A 17651-nucleotide genomic window follows, 5' to 3' on the forward strand; every position below is an offset into this window, starting at 1 on the left:
CTGTATACTGGAAGTACACAGACTGTATACTGGAAGGGAGTGAACGGCAGGGGCCTTTTCTGAAAAAGCCATGTACAAAGCATCCACACTGCCCATCTTTGAATATCAAAGCTGTGAAGATGTGCTGCAATGAGAAAGTAGGGGTGGACAACAATAAATCAATATCGACCGCAATAACAATGTTTTTTTTTAAATATATATATACACATTTACGATATTTTCAATATCCATTATCTACAGCATGGGTCATCGACTCGGTGCAGCGCCCTTTCCTTACAGGCCGCTGAGTCAGTCCAATGCTTTCCACCAGACTCCTCTCACGGAAGGGAGGGGAGGCCGGCCAGCGAGACTACCCCTTTACAGACATGCCCACTTTATGTTAATCTCATGCAGATGTTGTCAAACACAAAAATGATTATTATTATTTGTTGGATGCAGTATAAAAGTGCTTTTTCGCCTATTTTAGTTGAATATTCCTGCATACTGTGGTCCATAAACAGTCTTGGAACGACATAAATTGGGTACAACTGGAAAGCTGAGACTCAAAACTTTCAAAACTTGACCTCACTATATTAAAAGGGGGAGGAGTTAGTGCATTGTGTCTAGAGCCCGACCGATACTGGATTTTTGAGGACGATGCCGATACCGATATTAGGAAGTAAAAAAATTCCGATATCGATATATCGGCCGTTATTCTTATATTAAATATACACATTATATTACACAATGTTTTTGCAGTGATCCCTCAAATATCAAACACTTGACAAAGATATGACTTGACATGACTTGAGATATGTCATGTAGGCAGGATATTTTACAGCTTATCAATAAACTTTGTTGTCCAAAATGAAATCGATGCAATGAAACAGTAAACTGAACTGGGAATTTAATAATTATAAATAACTAGGAATACAAAATCACAAATAGAACAAATATCAAATATAACTTGAATTAGGAAAAAATATCAAATATACACAACATGTTGTCTATGACTTAAAAAATACAAAATAAAAGAAATCGGCACATCGGCCAACACCATTATGAGAGAAGTGCCCCCCACCCCCCCACTTGAGCAGCTGCGCCCCAAATGTCTGTGCACGCCCCTGATCCAGTGTGACATAAATTGGCGTTTTTTGCAGATTTTCATGTGGCCTTTATTAGTGTTAACTCAATAATTGACTAATCTCGTAATAATTATTAATGTATCAACTGATATGAAGATGTATGGTGATAGATTTACTAGCTAGGCTACATGGGATGTTATTCTCATACTGCCAGAGAGGACTTGTCTCCAGGCTGTCTCACCCAGGCTGACCTCTGATCTGCTCACAACACCAGAGGGTCATGTAAAGTCCAGCCAATAGTCTGATCCCTGCTTAGACAAAGTAGGGGAACGTGGACAAATAGAGGGATGGAAGAATGGAAATACAGACAGATAATTGTGCAAGGAAACATGGCCAGTGTTTCAGTAATCAGAGTCATCTGGCTATTTGGGTTAATCCGTTTCCATGACCCTTCGATACCATGCGATCGAGTCCCGCTGTTGGCGATCGTTCAGACTGTTCCTCCTCACGCCGAGCAATACATTATTGCTGGGGAAAGTTACTTTACTTTGTTACCTTTTTTTGCATGTTTTTAGCAGGATGGGGGGGTTCCTATCTGGAGGAAACCCCAGGGGAGCACGGAGTGAACATGCAAACTCCACACAGAAAGGCCCTTTTTGACGACCCCACTTGGGCCGTATTCATAGCTTTCAAGGGGCGTTACGTGCTGCCGGGAACGCCCACCTGACGGTCAAACAGTACTGCTAAGTACTGTTTGAGCGGACGACAGCACAGGCATCACTACAGTAGCCTGGGTAAACCCATCCCCCACGTGACCTGCTCTCAGACCTGTTCTCAGTCACTAGTGACTAGTGACTGGGAACTGAGAGAGCAGGTCACGTGGTGGCTGGGTTTACCTAGGCTATCACTACAGTATCTTCTCTTTTAGCAATAGTCTCACTAATCCCACAGTGGTTTACCTGCTTTTGAGATCTGCAAAAAATAGTTTGCTTCTGTCTCACCCGTTCTCCCTCTCTCTTCACACGCGACGAGGGCTGTGCGCTCTCTCCACAACATTATAAAAACGAGTCCGCACTCCGCACGCAGTTTGTTGTGAAACAATTTCTCCGAACTGCCATGTGTTGGACAGTAACGTTAACGATAGTTCGGTTTGTTTGAAGTGCCCAAAACGTGCAGTTTGTTTAGATATCGTTCTTTTTCAACGCTTGATAGATGGTCTAAATATTCCTGACTGGAAACTGGTGGAAAAAAGCCCGCTTTTTGCTGGAGCTGCGTCTGGTCAGTGTTCAGCGCCATTGTTGTTTTGAGTTTTGACCGCCAGAATGGGCGTTCCTTGTACTTACGTAACGCCCCTTGAAAGCTATGAATAGGCACCGAGGACATGGGAATGGGGACACACCCTCAGCGCCCGCAGCGTCCCAGGCGGGAATCGAACCCAGGACCTCCTTGCTGTGAGGCGACAGCGCTACCACTCCGCCACCGTGCCCTTGTTATTTGCCATAAAGAGTAACTAGTTACTTTAATGAGCTACTTTTACTGAATGGTAAATGGACTGCATTTATACAATGTTTTTATCCAAAGCACTTTACAATGTGCCTACATTCACCCATTCACACACTGATGGCGGCAACCTGCCACGCAGGGTGCTGGCACAGCCATCAGGAGCATTTTGGGGGTTCAGTGGCTTGCCCAAGGACACCTCGGCATGCGGATTGAGGGAGTCTGGGATCGAACCACCGATCTGATTGGTGAGCCACAGTCGCCCCAAAATTTAAAGTACTCTCAAGTTCCTATGTTCTGTCACGTTGTCTTTTGTGCTGAACTTTATTCATACAGGGGGAGTCTCATTGAGAGCAATGCTCTCTTTTTCAGCAGTTCACATTCACACCTGGAAGCTGACCAGTACAACCAAAGTCTGATCTCCACTGAGCAGCTCCACTGGAGCGGTTGAGGTTAAGGGCCTTGCTTAAGGGCACCTCAGTGGTGGTAATGAGGGAGGGGCAAGCGCTGCCTTTTCACTTTCCCCTCCAAGATGTATCCTGCCAGTCCGGGGGATTGAACCAACGACCTTCTGTTCACAAGCTCGCTCCTCTAACCTTTAGGTCACCACTGCCACTTTCACATTCCACCCGCTATGTTTATCCAATGAAGACGTACAGCGTCCTGTAGAAATGCATTCTAAAACCTAACAACCTCCTAAAGCCTGTGGGATAGTGGAGAGTATCTTTGCTGAGAGGGAGAAGAACACGTCTTAAAGCGATATGCGCGCAAAATGCTGCATCAGGTCTACTATAGTATACACGGCTTCTCATATAGAGAAAACTAATGATTGCAATAGTAATAGCAAGTGGTTTCCAAACACTGGCTTTGTGTCCTACCGGGTAGTTAAATTCAGTTAATAGACCCTTTTCACCGGGGCCATTTTGTGTAGAAAAGGCAGATTAAACAGTAATGAGGGTTTCCACATTCCTTTCATGGACGTTTGAAACCCTCATTAGTGTTTTGCTTGGACCTGTGTTAACCCTGCCTTTTTTACACAAAATGCCCCCCCGTGAGAAGGGTCTATCGCATTCATTTTGCCACCCATATGCGATAAGAGTTACTGAATAAATGACGACAATGAAAACAATATTCTCTCTGGGTTCAGAGGACCAGGATTGAAAACCACTGGCAACAGTGGCCCCCATCGATCACTGATGCTTTCTGCCACAGGTTGAAAACCCAAAGTGAACACAGTTCAAATGTTTCCATGTCTTAAGAAAGACACTGACAAAGGGTTGACATGAGGGTAGAAGACTGAAACAGAGGAGTGTATAAATACTGTACGATTCGCAGGGTTCAACCCAACTTGTTTTACTGACCCCTTGTTTATAACCACTGGATCAGCAGGCAAAAAATGAAAACAACTTTTTATTCCCATAATTGTAAATCATAAGTCTGAGTAATTGCCCTCGTAGTTTCGGTGGATGAGACGAGGAGGGGGCGTCTTGGAAAACGATGACATTTTCTAAAACGCGCTCTGCCCATCACTCACTGGCCCTGGTTGGCCAGTAACTGGTCAATCAACTTGCCCTGCATAAACTTTTACTGGCCCCCCCGGCCAGTGGGCCAGTGGTTATGTTGAAACCCTGGACGATGTCTGTGTTATTGGGCCTCAGTAGGCATGGAGGACCAGTCACGTCAGCAGGTGGATAGGAGGAATAATCTCATGTGCAGTGATCTGGTTAATGATCTGGGGAGAGAGAAAGAGACAGATACTAACTTCTTGAGTCCAGTGATGAGGTACATGCTCTTGGGCATCAGGAGGTACACCTGGTCTGTGAGAATGGCATTGATGATCTTCTTCACCACATACTCTGGATCCAGGATGGGCATCAGCCTCGGCCATCTGATGAGAGAGAGAAATATACATTTAGTATTTTTTAGGGCTGTCAGCGTTAACGCGTTAAGGGCTGACCATAATTTTTTATTGCGTTAATCGCATGCCGCTATTTTGTCCCTTGCTCGCACCCGTACTTGTAGTCAAGCCGGCGCGGACTGCAACATCGGGCGCTTCGGGCAGATGCCCGGTGGCCTGGCATGGCATGGCCTGCACATTTTTGTTTCTTTTTTTTATATCGATACTTGGCGTCCAAATATGGATAGAATATTGTCAGGCAAAATATTGCGATACTATGGTGTATCGATTTTTCCCCCCACCCCTAATATACCTGATCTATCAATACACACAGTTTCCAATACCAAGCTATTATTCACACTTCTTCGGCTGTGTCACTTTGGGTTTCGACTGCTCCACAGCGCCGCCGCCGGAAGTATCGGTTCTGGAGCGTATACTGCACTGTTTACAATTGTGCATTTATTTTTTATTCAAGATGAATTTTGTAGACATTGTTACCTCCTGTCTACATTGCACTTCTATTGAATTGAAAATAAATCTAAAATTCAAGATGACAAAGTACATTTATTTGCATTCATTTGATTCCCAATCACGACACACTGGTAAGAATGATTAATATCTCATTAAAAATGCTTTGAAATGCAAAATAATGGCATTTTAAACATGCGATACAAAGATGCGATTAATCGCGTGCAACTATAGTTAATCGCAAGATTAATCGCGATTAAGAAAATGAATCACCTAGTATTTTTTAAGACTCCTCAAATGGACCAGATGACGCTGGTGAGAATAGGGAAAAAGACAACTCGCTAGCCGGCTGGCGCGTTGAGCTAAATGAGTGGTTTGTAAATGGTGTGTAGGTATGTTCATGCACGGTCTGTAACAGCCATCGGGGGGGGACAGATTCAGATGAGTGGGGATGTTTGCACAGCTGCATGTAAACGGGAATATTAGTGGAATATTCAGTTTCATTTGCCATGTAAAACAGCTTAGTAGGAATATTGTCTCTTTGGGAATAAGAGCAAAAACCCAGAAAATATTGTGTGCATGTAAACACAGCCATTGTCTACTGACCTGAACATCAACACAAACACCTCAGGCACTGATTTGTATGTGCCTTTGTTGATCGAGTGGGTTCTCCCTCTACCTGTCCATCCATCAGTCCATCCATCAGTCCATCCATCAGTCCATCCATCAGTCCATCCATCTTTTCTGTATTCAGCCCACTGCTCCATTTCACGCTCCATAAAGCTCTCCTCTTATCTCCACAATCACTCTCTCCTTCACTCACAGAGCTTCTCCTACTTCCTCCTGCCGGATCCTTCAAGCTCTCTGGATCGCCATCAATAAATAAATGACTATAAATAGGTATTTTGCTCTTAATTGACTTGCCAAGTTACATCCACTCTGCTCTGCTCCTCCTCCTCCTCACACCTGCTCTATAAGGTTACTCCCCCGTTTGCCCTCGTTCACCTCCTGCTCGACAAGTCAGTCAATCTGAAGCAGTCTTTGTATAATGGGGCATCACAGCGAGGCTATAAAAGCCACCAGCGAGCACAGAGTGATGGCCTTTCTGTACGGACTGTTAGACTGAGACCAGCGAGCACAGATTGATGGACTTTCTGTACGGACTGTTAGACTGAGAGAGAAACGCACTCACACACACACACCCCTCCATAAAGAAAATCTATAGGAATCTATTAACAGAGGCCACGCCATATCATCATCTATTACAAAGGCAAAGACAGATCCACATCAAGCAAAAACACTTCAGATGAATGAGGGCTCAATGAGAAGGCAGAGAGACAGAGAGAGAGAGAGAGAGAGAGAGAGAGAGAGAGAGAGAGAGAGAGAGAGAGAGAGAGAGAGAGACACGCAGAGAGTCAGAGAGAGAGAGAGAGACAGAGAGAGAGACACACACACGCAGTCAGAGAGAGAGAGAGAGAGAGGGACACACACACACACACACCCAGAGACAGACACAGACAGAGAGACAGAGAGAGACAGAGAGAGAGACACACACACGCAGAGAGAGTCAGAGAGTGACAGAGAGAGACACACACATGCAGAGAGAGTCAGAGTCAGAGAGAGAGAGGGAGAGAGACACACACACACACACACACACACACACACACAGAGACAGAGACAGCCAGAGAGACGGAGAGAGAGACAGACAGAGACACAGAGCCAGAGAGAGAGACAGAGACACACAGCCAGAGAGAGACAGAAAGAGACAAGAGAAATAGAGAGAATAAGGCGGCGTTCAGACCCAACGCGCTCATTTGAGCTGCCAGCGTCTTTCTGCAGTTCAGTCTCTATGTAAGGACGCGCTAAACGTGCTCCTCTTTCAAGGAACGCAACTGGCGTTTAAACGCTGGTGGCGTCTAGTGTTTTTGGAGCAGCGCTCTGGGCGTTTTTAAGCTGAACAAAGTTGAACATTTGGAGGAAAAGCGCGCTGCTCGTCTTTTCACTCATCCTACCTCTTCTCCTCCCAGAGGGATCCTCAACCTCCGCTGCTGCCAGAATTGGCAATAATCTGGCTTTCAGGTTGACAGTCAACAACATCAAACAGATGAAACCAGCCGGCTACCGCCCATGTGTTCGTTGTGTCCTAAACTGTACTGCACGCGACTGCAGGGGCAAACAAAACAAAGCACACAAAGAAACGCTCCGTGCGCTGTGTTTTGTGCACAATGGAAGTGCTCTCACCAAGACTGGTTTACCTGGACGCGTCCACAACAATGTGACTATTGACAAAATTACGGATAAACGAGCCACCATGGAGGACAGGGTTCAGAAAAGGGCTGTCAAAAATAATGACGAGGTTCAAGGACATCTCTTTGCATCAGCCTGATCTGCAGACAGGAAGAGAACAGACCACTGTGAAGCTGATTCAGGACATGATGCACCAGCCTAACCACCCACTCCACCACATCCTCCCTCCTAGAGAAGTGTTCTGCACAAAGGCAATCAGGCAATCAAAAAGAAAAAAAAATAGACTGAGAAACTCCAGTATCTCTTGTGGCGTCAGGCTTTTTAATAAGTTGTAATTTTGGATCACATTGGTTGTATTTTTGATGTTAGGGTTTGTTTTTAATCATGCATAATGTATGTGTTTTGCCGTCTTGTGTCGGGTGTACATTCTGCATAACTCAATCGTGTACTGCAAGTCAGAATGATTCAACTCAAACTCCAACTCAAAACTCAACTCAGGTCAGCATGCTTTGTGCTGAAAGCATGTTCAAGGCAGCATCTGCTTGCTGCTGTAGAGGGAGTGTTGGTGAGTTGTCAGGGTCTTTTCAGAGAGGGGAAATCTAGATGATGAGATAAATCTTGGACTTTGACCCGCAGTGCAAACATTTGGCTTCAGAACACACATTATGCTGCTCATGTTGTTCAGACGTTATTTTATGTTCATTATTCTCACTTGTTTTGGAGAAGGCTGACATGGCGGCAAGTAGGTTATATTTATGATATCCAATGATCCAAAGATGGACTTTTGTCATGAAGGGCAGATTGTATGTGCATGTAAACGTGGTCACTGGCAGAAACAAACACAAAAGAGAGGATGAGGGAGAGAAAAAAAAGATGGACGGGAGAGAGAGAGAGAGAACAATGGAGAAAATAATGTGAAAAGAGATGGAGGCAATACGTCTCCATCAGAGCGTCTAATGTGATTGGTTCATTTGAAGTGAAACCAGGGCGATAATAGCCAATCGTTAGGATACATCATAGCAATCCAAAAAGAGATTTAGTGACTTTATGATCCAAGAGGCAACATGGTCATAGTCTATGGAGTCTCCTGAGATGTGATGAGCACTGGCTGAAAGACAGATGAGCAAATGGCTATATAACTCTGCAGAAATACTGGGTGTGGTTAACATGAAAGTGTTCAAAGAGCAAATTCAACACAATGTCAAATAAGGCAGATTAGATAAAGCAGCTTTTATACCAGCGGTCGGCAGTGGTGCAAGTTGCACCATTACGCAAGTTAGGCAGGTGGCCCTCCACTTGTAAATTAGGAGGGATCATTTTCTTTTCTACTTTTCACCCATTTTAAAAGGAAATGTCAAAATGTAATCAAAATATTAACTAACTTTCCATTTTGTGTTCTCTGTGGCGAAGGTCTGTCTGTCTGTCTGTCTGTCTCTCTCTCTCTCTCTCTCTCTCTCTCTCTCTCTCTTGGAAACTGTGTTAAGCGATCTAGCAAAGCTACTAGGGATGGGGCCGATCCGATCCAATATCGGTATCGGGTGCCGATATTGACGTAATCCATGGATCGGATTTTGCCGATCCACGTGCCATGTGCTGCCGATCCAGTTTTTACATGGCTCGCGCTCATGAGCCCAAGCATGAGGCACGCCTCCGTTCCAGTCTCCAGAAATTCCATTCCACAGTTTGCAGATCACTAGCCTGGAGCAGCAGCCAGGCCGGCCGCAGCACCCACTGTGGCTGGCTGTACACAGAGCTCAGCTGAGCTGACTCGGCTAACGTAATATGCCCGTGGCGTGGAGATATGAAATACACGGACAACTTCTCACTAATCCATCCAGCCCGGAAGTCACTCCTCGAGTGTCTCCTTTCAGCTTGTGTTGTCTGTCTCTTTGGCTGCTGCTTTCAGACCACGCAACGGAGCGTCCACCCCTCGCAACGACAGCTTTGCAAACATTATACGTTGCAGTCTTGCTTTTTGGTGTTTTGAGAGTACATTCCAGATCCAGAAGCAGAACAAACTTCCACCAGACAACATGAAGGCCAAAGGGATTACCGTGAAGCTGTCCGTGTTGCCCTGGCTGTTTGCGTTTGCTGTCTCTCTCTCTCTCTCGCCCTCTCTGATGTCAGCATCAAATCATAGCAATATTGTAACGTTAAAGCCGGTAGCCTCACATACATAGCGACACACTCGTGGTTGTACTCATTTGCACAAAACGTTTCAGTAAAAATAAAGACACACAAGACATATCTTGGCAAGTAAATGTAGGCTATATTTATTACTTTTCACGAATCAATTCAAATTGTTTTGGAAATATCTAATGACCCAATTGTTATTGTGGGATATCATGAACCAGGTACCCAACAACTAATGTTACGAGAGAATAGATTACAAAACACTAAGTAATAATGTATCTTAGTAGGAGCCAGCTACAGGCAGAGGGCCCTTATTTAAAGCAGCAATGCCTAAATAGTGCGGATTTGATTTATAAGTATTTGCCTTGTATATTTTTTCTTCAATTGGCCAAATTTTTGTCTATACTGTATTCACCTTATTCACCACGCCCACTTTTTCTCTCTTCCGCGTTCAACGCAAACGTATTTGTTCTTCCGGTTCAGTGCTAGTTGCGAAGGCCACTAGTGGCTAATAATATTAGCCACTAGTTAGTTATGTTATATGGCAGTAAAATGCCACTGAATGACCAAATTGATATAACCGTTAACCATTTCGAGTAACACTGATTCCATACGGATCACCAGCGTTAGTTTGTTGTTTATAACGTGGCTATATTCATAACGTTTCTATCTCGGATGCGTTATTTCGAATCGCACATAGGTTACGAACATAGGTGCGCAACCTAACGTCCACTCCACTAACGTCGTCTTAAGAGCGCTGCACAATATTCCTGGAATGCAAGTTTAACTAAACAGTTACATATCCTCTGCATTCTACATAAAATTAAGATATTACGGGTTGTTTTATTTTGCATGTTACATACGTATTGGCCAAGATATGTTAGTTTATGGCGGAGTAATTCTGCCAGTTTAAATGCGGACTGTGCGCAGCCATCTTGCCTGCGGAGTTTTTGGCAAGTCAAAACGGAAATACTATTACAAAATGACGTAATGCGGAAGCGTCCATGTGTGGGCAAAGAATAAGGTGAATAGTCAAGAAAAAATAGTGATGATATCGGAATAATATCGGTATCGGCAGATATCCAAATTCAGGTATCGGAATTGGATCGGAAGTGAAAAAAAGTGGATTGGTGCATCCCTAAAAGCTACATAGTGAGATGTTTGACAGATTATTGAAGATGATACTATTAGTGTCAGCACAGCAGAGCAACAATGCCAAACCAAAAGGATAACAGAACGGGGTGGGGATGGGGGGAGGAGCTACTGTATATCACATTCAATACAATTAATAATATTTACCGTAAATTCCGGACTATGAGCCGCACCTTTTTTCCCGTTTTTTGGGCTTTTTTGGCCCCTGCGGCTTATATAACGGTGCGGCTTATCTATGGATTTTTTCAAAAAAAAAAAAAAAAAAAAAAAAAAACTCTCTTTTTTAGCACTCTTTCTAACTATAAATCCTATATAACTATAATAAGTTTTAATTTCCTCTCTTGCCCTCTTTTCACCACACTGTATGACACTGTGTGCACTGTAAAAAACAACACAGGTGGTGTTGTGTTATGTTGTTTTGTTGAAATGTTAATAAATGGGAGCTTCCTCTACAATCCCCTCTGTGCATGAACCCTTACATATGGTAATTAAACATTAAAACACAAAAAAAAAAAAAAAAAAAAAAAAAAAAAAAAAAAAAAAAAACATTAAAACACCCGCGGCTTATAGTCCGGTGCGGCTTATATAAGAAAAAAATAGTCAACTTTGAAGGTGCGGCTTATACACCGGTGCGGCTTATAGTCCGGAATTTACGGTAAATGTAAATGTTTATTTTACATTTTGTGCAATACAGCCTGTGCATTTTGTGTTTTACAAAAGTGAAAAGAAGCTGTGAGTGAAAATTATTGATTGATTGATTGATCGATTGATTGTTGATCATTATTGTCTGTGTTCAGTGTTGGTGAGTGGCCTTCCCCATCTGAGATATGCTGTGGTTCCAAAAACATCATTAAAAAACATAATTAAGATGAATCCTATCTGCTTGCTGAGCTTCAAAGGCCTTCAGGAATGTGAGGGAGATAACGTCCAGGTCTGCTTGACCGGAGTGAGAGTTGAGTCCTCCCTGGTGAGGTGATGGAACTTTACAGCAGACTCCAGAGGGTGGGGGGCCAGCCACTGCTCGTTATAAGATATAGATATGAGTTCGCTTTTCGCTTCTTCTAAAACTTCCAATCGAGTGTGACTCTCTGTTAGGGATGTTCATTTGAACAATTTCCATAATTGAAAATCGGGAAAATTAACGATCAATTATCGATTATCGATAGCGTAATAATAATATATATATATATATATATATATTTTTACTCTGGTCTGGTAATAACGTTGCGCGTTCTCGGCCAGCTATAATGGCGATGCCGCTGTGTAGTAAGAATATCAGACACTAGCGCTGTGGCCAGATAAACAAACATGTTACATGCCAGGTTACATGATGTAAGGCAATCGGCGTCTTCCAGCTTAGCTGACAGCACAAGAGTCAAATCAACAGGCCTGAGCCAGACCGCTGGGTGCTTTTGTTTGTGTCCCCGGCGCATGCCGGTGTGAATTCCCCATGTTTAAAACAGTTTTGTTGGCACAAAGGCCCGTGCCCAGCCAGAAAACTAGAGACTATATGAAGCTCCACCTCACGTTAGTCTGCTGTGCAATGGAGTGGGGCGAGGAGGAACGAATTCCACCCAAACCTAGTCCGCAAACAAATAATAATAATAATAATAATAACAATAATCGATCAAAATTCCACATGATCGATTCAATTCTTTAACGATCAATTATCGATTTTCGATAATTGATGAACATCCCTACTCTCTGTATACAGACAGACCATTACTTGGAAATAAATCCTCCTTTGTTCATTTCAATGAGCGACTGATTAACTGTTTCAAACAACAAGCATTTTTTGCCATTACAAAGCCTTTGCAGACACCTGTACCAGACACTTGCAGATACCTGTGTTTATAACACCTCTGGAAATGAATTGGGTTCTTTAACATTAATGTTTAGGCACTCATGCCAGTCAGTCACAACCAGCAAAATACTTCATTTGTCATCTGACGGCAATCTGGGAACCCAGAGTCTATTTGAAAAATAAAAAATAGACTCTGGGACAGCCCTACCGTTTTTCCCAGCTTCCTGTACAGCGCACCTCTCCTGCCACCGCCACTTCCTTTTCTGCTTCCGTGTTCCACTGTTTACAGTCTAAATAGCAACTTGCATGGCGACTTTCCAGTAATTTTCCACTGTTGTTGTAAGACGAGTTGACGTCTTCTATGCAGTGTGTTTATGCGTTAACGTTATTAGTGAATAGCCAAAATGGGACACGGAAAAGGAAGTGACAGTGGCAGGAGAGGCGCGCTGTGCAGGGATCTGGGAAAAACGGTAGGGCTGTCCCTCCCAGAGTCTATTTTTCAAATAAAAACAGACTCTGGGTTCCCAGATTAGTCAGGCGTTACTGGGAATGATGAAGTAACGGTATACTGTATCAGTGGAGATCAGCACTGACCTCAGCCTCTGACTCATTTCACTTCAAACTAGACTACATTTTGTTTAATCACTGGCTTTATATAGCCTATATCGTGATGTATATACATCATGTTACTCTAGTGTTCCACTTAGGGAAGTTACTTGGTAGATAGTCTCTCCCCAGACTCAAATATTACGTTGAATCACTGCGCTCCGCATACTACATAAATTAAGTCTGTGCCGCTTCACAGCCACTGCTGGTTTTTGAAGGCGGGTTGAAATTGAATGAGTGACAGCTCGTAGCACCGATGAGAGAGCGGTTCGAAAAATGGGCTGCGCCTCCCTTCTCATGTTGTCTGATCGCAAAGTCGTTACTGATTGGGGAAGACTGAATCCATCACTGGCCAAGTGAACGGCCAAGTGAACGGTTCCCTCCCATAACCAGCCGGCTGAGGGAAAGTGTCCCAGACCCAGAGAGAGATCTGCAGCAGCATGCAGTAACGTACTGTATCAGCGTAAGAACTCTCATGGGTCTGACGTTGAGGCTACTTGGTAGAATGCCAGCTACATGCCTAAAATGTAAGTAAAATGTGATAAATGATGGAATCCTCAGGAACCTACTTGGTTTGACAGCCATCAAACATGCCAGTGTTGATGAAGTATGGGCAGACAATGGTGGTCTTCACTCCATCTTTCCCACAGGCCACCAGCTCCAGACCCACGGACTCAGCAAAGCCTACTGCTGCAAACTTACTGGCACAGTAGTCTGCAGAGGGTGGAGTTAAAGACATATAGTTACAAGGTGAAACAGTTTGTACCTTTCTTTTCAGGAATAGGTTTCCCGCCCGGTTCTTCTCCCCATTTGTACTTCCCCCTGCTGTCCGGGTCGTTGCTCCAGGTGTACTGTGTAGACTAGCACATGCTTCCTCCGACACGCGCCGCATCTTTCCACCTGACAGCGAGGCCTTTCACCGGCAGGACGTAGCGCGTGGGAGGATCACGCTATTCCCCCCCAGTTCCCCTCCCCCCCGAACAGGCCAGAGAGACCGACCAGAGGAGACACTAGTGCGGCGACCAAGACTCATATCTCCACTGGCGGACACGACCAGTTTGTGTCTGTAGGAACGTCTGACCAAGCCAGAAGTACCGCTGCTGGGAACTGAACCACGGTGGCAGGCAAGGACACCAGTCGAGCTACTTCCTGATTGCCAAAGACCATGCAAATTCATTTCAGGTCAAGCTATGTTAATTTCCTCATAGGGCTGTTGAGAGGATGAGATGGACAAAGCTCTTTACATAACCAGAGGCAGAAAAGGGCCCTAAATTCATCTGTCACATATGGGTGAAAGGGCAGCCGAGTGGTGCAGAGTCAAAAGCCATTAAATATTAATCTTCTCTAGTCCTACAATAGCTCTGCCAATGAACTGGAGGTCCATAACTTCCACAGTTCTATTAGTATACGTTCCAGTTAGGAAGCAAGAACTACATCACTATAAACAAAAAGGGAGCTTTTCACTTTCTAGACAAAAACAAGTCCACAAACAATACACAAAACTTAGTTCCCCCCGCCCCCATCTCTATGTAGCATGAGCTTTTAGCATAAAGGAATGTAAAGCTTGATTTGAGACTAGGCTAGGTTTACAATCAACTTTCAGGCGGAAAACCAAGATTGCAGTTTGGTCACGGGGGACAATGCCAAAACATTCCTGGAGGTTCCCAGGGAAACATCACTGCAGTGTGATGTCACCCTGAGACGCCATGTTGACTTGAAAAGAGGTCATTGACACAACGTTTTTTCCCCGAAATCTTCACTATCGCCACGTAGCTCCAAACCAGAGATATGCTGATAAGCAGAGAGAGAGAGAGAGAGAGAGAGAGAGAGAGAGAGAGAGAGAGAGAGAGAGAGAGAGAGAGAGAGAGAGAGAGAGAGAGAGAGAGAGAGAGAGAGAGAGAGAGAGAGAGAGAGAGAGAGAGAGAGAGACGTTTCTAGTGCGTGTTCGGCCGTTTAAAACAACAGGTGGACTGGTGGACAGGTGGAAAACGTGAGCGTCAGGCGCTTCCCAGAGTATTTGGGGCTTTAAAGATAGGTGAATAATCCAGTTGCAGTCTGTATTACAATAGCCTCAGTGGTGACTGCAGTTTGACTTTGTCCACTGAGCAGGGTTGCGAAATAGACCCTGCTCTCCACAGTGAGGAAATACAACAGTTGCTCTCCAGCTAGAGCAGAGTTCACAGGCTGTGTGCTAACGGCTATTATGTCAGCATCCAGTTTAAGGGGCTAAGATTAGCATCAGATACAGTAGGAGGTGCAGTAGTTTATACAGTCTAAGACGGAGGTTCTCAACCTTTCTTGTGCCGCGACCCCCCCCCAAAAAGATGTAGGATGGGGTTTGCAACCCCCCCCCCCCCCAGTGTGTGCGTGCATTCAAATCTGTTTTATACAGTTTATATGGTTTTATATATAGGCTACTATTATATCATTGGTATATTGGTATAAGAAATATCAAGATGCCCCCCCCGCCCCCCCAAAACAATCTTGCGACCCCCCCCACAATCGGGTCCCGACCCCCCGGGGTGAGAACCACTGGTCTAAGAGCTCAAAAGATCAAGCAAGCAATCTTAAAAATCTAAATAGGAGTTGAATACTTTTTTTCCCCACTGAAATTTCGCATTTGATATGATCAAAAAAGTGTGTGGAAAAAGATGTGACATGACGATTGACACGGGCACACACCTGCCAAGCCATTGACTCCTATGAGACCAGCCGAGCTGGCGATGCTGACCAGGTGGCCGTGGTTGTTGGCAAGCATGGCTGGCAGGAATGCCTTGTAGGTCTGGAGAGAGAGAGAGAGAGAGAGAGAGCGAGAGAGAGAGAGAGAGAGAGAGCGAGAGAGAGAGAGAGAGAGCGAGAGAGAGAGAGAGAGAGAGCGAGAGAGAGCGAGAGAGAGCGAGAGAGAGCGAGAGAGAGAGAGAGAGAGAGAGAGAGAGAGCGAGAGAGAGCAAAGTCATGACATGATTAGATCCAGCAGGCACGGTATTTCAAAGCATGAGTTCAAAAAGATCATTAAAAATACAAAGTGCTACACGTTCATAGTCAACAATCAATCAATCAAACTTCTTCACGGGATAATCTTTCAAGGACAATAACGACACGTGACAGTCTACCCTGGTGTCTATCTAAACACAATATCCGGACTAAATAAATAAATAATTAGATAAATAAATAAACAAACAAATGAATAAATAAATAAATAAATAAATAAATAAATAAATAAATAAATAAATAAATAAACAAACAAATAAATAAACAAATAAATATCACCCCCCCCCCCCCCCCCCCCGAAAAAAAGCAAATAGTCCCCCTGATCAGCAACTCCAAGTAAAATAGTCCCCCTGATCAGCAACTCCAAGTAAAATAGTCCCCCTGATCAGCAACTCCAAGTGTCTATTGCTAAAACTGTTCAATCTAATCCACCCAGGCTTCAGCTGTTCAATCTAATCCACCCAGGCTTCAACTGTTAAATCTAATCCACCCAGGTTCCGCACCCCATAGCCTGTTTCTGATTGGACCGTTCATTGATTTGATCTGAGACGTGAGGATGGAAAGCACTCTCGTTCTCCGCGAGTTGCTGGCAACAATGCCCGTGTCTCGTCTTGACAGACGCGCGAGGCAGTGTTGTATGGACAATGAATGCAGAATTTCCTCTCTATTCATTTCTGCCTCTGTGACAAGAACATTGCATCTACTGCTGAAGACAAGGTTGAAATAAAAATTAACAGTACAATTTCCCCCAATATGCATCGATAACAGTCGTTTACAAACTTTTTGTGCAGGTTTGCTGCGGACCCCCTCGAACCCTGGAGGTCCCGAAACCCTACTTTAAGAATCACTGATCGATAACACACAAGTGGCATCTAAACGAATGTGTTTATTTACTAAAGTAATACAAGAATTGCAACCTCATAAATGAGGGCTGAAACTGGGATAAGTAACTAAAACAGAAATTGACATTAAATGATAGCCTAGCAAATCTTGACAGTGTGTGTTTCTGACTGACCCAGAAGTGAGCCATGGTGTTGACCTCCATGGTCTTCTCAATGAGAGAATCGGGAGCATCCATAAACTTCTTCCCCGTCACGATGCCGGCGTTGTTCACCAGGATGCTGACATCTCCAACCTCCCGCTTCACCTAATGGGGCAAAGGTCATATAGAATGTAAGCCCCAAAAAAAAGGGGGTTTATCAAATACAAAAAGAACAGCCATGGTAACGCTTGGGAACAGTAATGGTTCTGTTTGTAGCAAAAACATACATTTTAATTAATAAGCGATAATTTAAGACTTTCTTCCAAGACTTGCGCTTGGGTTTGGGTCAAGGATCATGCATTAGAGATTAGAGACTACAACTGATCTGCCCCTCACAGGACTAACATGTACTGTATTCTAGTGTCCCCCCCCCCACCTCCTTAAGGTGAAGGTCATAATGAGATGATCATGACATCACTGTGATTGTGGTGTTGAAAAATACAGATGGATAAATGAAAATGACAAGCCCTGCAGCCAAATCCCTTTCAAATCAGTCAATTCCAAATGTAAACAGAAAAGCCAATTTGCTCACCAATGATAGAAGTATTCCATTGATAATTTGGATGTGACATCCCTTCATCAGCAGCACTGATTTAATCTTAAAGCTAAAAAAGGTAATTAATTTGTAAGCATCAATATAGATTAGTCAGATTAATTGTAATAGTGTGGTCAAATTAGCCATGTCAAGTGTACGGTGTGGGATAAGGTCAAAATAAAGTAGAGCGGGGCACAATTTATTTCACATGT

General features: G+C 44.0%; 1 protein-coding gene across 2 annotated transcripts in view; it reads right to left on the bottom strand.

Annotated features, from left to right (window-relative positions):
• The window catches only part of LOC310792130 (epidermal retinol dehydrogenase 2-like), a 55466-nt gene that overhangs the window by 26901 nt on the left and 10914 nt on the right, over nt 1-17651 (bottom strand). For both annotated transcript variants that reach the window (XM_083653844.1, XM_083653845.1), the window contains exons 3-6: nt 16878-17009; nt 15554-15653; nt 13441-13585; nt 4327-4452 (exon numbers count right to left, since the gene is read on the bottom strand). In XM_083653844.1, coding sequence (XP_083509970.1) covers nt 4327-4452; nt 13441-13585; nt 15554-15653; nt 16878-17009 — 503 coding nt within the window. The remainder of the gene's footprint in view (nt 1-4326; nt 4453-13440; nt 13586-15553; nt 15654-16877; nt 17010-17651) is intronic.

This window comes from Poromitra crassiceps (assembly GCF_964638095.1).
Source record: "Poromitra crassiceps genome assembly, chromosome: 17".
Lineage (NCBI taxonomy): Eukaryota > Metazoa > Chordata > Actinopteri > Beryciformes > Melamphaidae > Poromitra > Poromitra crassiceps.